The 2,475-nt window shown below is 48.2% G+C and overlaps 1 protein-coding gene across 1 annotated transcript in view; it reads right to left on the bottom strand.

Annotated features, from left to right (window-relative positions):
- The window catches only part of PGS1 (phosphatidylglycerophosphate synthase 1), a 13,563-nt gene extending 12,822 nt beyond the window's left edge, over positions 1-741 (bottom strand). Inside the window, exon 1 of the mRNA XM_031064287.1 lies at positions 611-741. Within this exon, the coding sequence (XP_030920147.1) occupies positions 611-741 (131 nt within the window). The remainder of the gene's footprint in view (positions 1-610) is intronic.
- Between the last annotated feature and the right edge of the window lie 1,734 nt (positions 742-2,475).

Below are 2,475 nucleotides of genomic sequence, written 5' to 3'. Positions count from 1 at the left end.
AATGTGCCAAGGGCCACAACAGGGATCCATCCCCCTCCAGCAGTGCCACCGGCATTCGCAGAAGCATGACAGAGGGTCACAACTTCCCCTGAAAACCTCCAAAAGGGGAGGTTTCCACATGTTCCCTGTGAGGGAGACGTCAGGAAACTCATTCTTCAAAAAGAAATTTCAGAACAAATTTAATTTCTTTGAAGTCGCTTTGGGAAGAAACCAGCTTACTGCCAGCATCACGCAGCGGGTGACAGGAAGCAAGCAGCGACTTCTCCTCTCCGAGGTTTCCCACATGCAAATTCATCCAGTCATAGAATAACCCCCAGCAGGAGTCTGCTCGCATGACAAAACCACATTTCAGCACAATTAGCAGCAGCAGCCCCCAGGAGATCCAGGAATCCATGAGCAAGGGACTGAAGTGCATCCCCGAACCCACAGGGACCATTCCAGTCTGCAAACCCCACTGATGGGAGCCGGGATTCTTGGGATGGAAGCGGGCTGGCTGTCTCACCCTGAGGACAGCATGTCCCTGGGCCAGCAGGCAGCCACCGTCCCGTGGCCCATCCTGATGATCCCACCATCACCACACACCAAGAGGAAACTTGATCACAACCTTTACCAGAACTTGTTACGAGGAACTTCTGGCTTTTTACCACAATCCAGAGCCCAAATGAACACAGATTCCAGGAAGATGATTTCACTCATCTGGTTCATGATACAACACTGGATCTTCACAAGGTTTCCAAACATCCTTACAAGGAAACCAGTTCATAGTGGCGTTTCCTGGCAAATCCACCAGTTTGTCACTGACTATTCATGAGCACCGAAATCTGAGTCAGTCAGTGCAGGAATTCCTGGGATGGTGGGTTTTAACAGATCATGTGGACTGGGCTCAGCCTGAATACCCAGAAGTGACAGAGATCACCAGCACAGGCTGTCAAAAACAATGCAAATATCCCCTAAAAGGTGCAGAAAAAAATTAAAGCAGAACAGAAACACAAGAAATACCACTTTTCAGGCACATTCTCCTAAGTCTCTACAGAACCTGAGCATAACCTTCAAACACTTTGCTCACCTCAAGCCCCACAGGCCACAGAGAGCAGACTCCCTCTCTTCCATCTCTGCAAGGGAGCATGGCACATAGAGCTACAGGAATTCACACTGGATCCAAAACCACAGGGTTTTAAAACCCACCTAATGCTCACCCCACAGAGTAGTGGCACAACTGGGCTCCAACCCAGCCCTGCAGGTCACAAACAACATCCTCTGGAATTATTCCCAGGGAGGAAGCAGTGGCAAATTTTATGTATTTTACAATAACAATCAACAGAGAAGACTATTGTCCTCATTATCCCATTGGACAACCCAATTACCCTTCCAAAAGCCAGACCAGTGGCCAAGCAGACGCTTTCCAGAAACACGATTCCCAGAAGGCATTTTCTAGCAAGGATTGTTGGAACTGTGAGTCCAACTGCACCTGCCTCCCTGCCTGTGGTCCTGTACCTGCCTGCCTGGAGCCAGGGGCAGCCCCCAGGGCAGCTCTGAAGGCTGCAGGCAGCGATGGGTTGAGCTTGGAGCATCTGGACTCTGACTGGAACATTTGAAGGAACATCAACCTGCAGCACCAGTACTACTTGGTTTGGTCCAGATTAATTCTGCATAGGTCAATTTATCCTTGCTAATTGCATCCTCCACATTTTTCACTCCCTAAGTAATTTACAGTGTGTCAACATTGGTCTTTCAACCCAGTACTGAAATTTACACCTTATTCAGCATTGAGAACCTATGGCTTTTAGAATTATCAAATAAATCCATATTTTGCTCCAGCCACAGAGCCATTGGCAGAACAACTGGCTCCCACAGTAGCAGCTTCTACCCACCAATGACTGACATCAGCTCAGTGATTACCCAGTGCAACCAACCCTTGCAACCACGCACACACAGCTATCAGAAACCATGTAACATTATGAAGAAATCATCAAAATTCCACACTGTGACAAAACAGGTTTCAGAGGAACAGAAAGTGAACTAGGGGGGAGCCTTTCCACGTACTTCACATCACTGAGTTAACCAGAAAGAGAAAACGGAATCAAAAGGAACCACCTCAGACCCCTTCTGAATAAAAAGTTTACCCTAAATAGAAACAACGGATTTTCTGAGGTGTGTTCTATTTTTTAAAACGTAGGTTTGGTACGAAACTCACAATGCAGCTGAAACCCTTATTCACTGTAAAACCTCATCTTCAGAGCTGGAGGTGAAGTGAAACTGCGGGACACAGTGCTGTCCTTTCACCCACACACAGCAGCACACGGGGGGATCTACAGCGCTGCTCTGTCAGCTCAGTGACTGCTTTCCAGGCCTCAGCCGGATTTATCTGCCCTAAAAGCACTGGTGAGACCCCAAGAGAAGTGTGGCAAGTGTTTCTTTGGTGTAAACAAGAGCACAGACAGATGATCCAGCTCCTCCAGGAGCGCGGTGACAGCC

This window comes from Geospiza fortis, unplaced genomic scaffold (genome assembly GCF_000277835.1).
Source record: "Geospiza fortis unplaced genomic scaffold, GeoFor_1.0 scaffold261, whole genome shotgun sequence".
NCBI lineage: Eukaryota > Metazoa > Chordata > Aves > Passeriformes > Thraupidae > Geospiza > Geospiza fortis.
The sequence above is the reverse complement of the archived record's forward strand: the minus strand, read 5'-3'. Positions and strand labels throughout refer to the sequence as shown.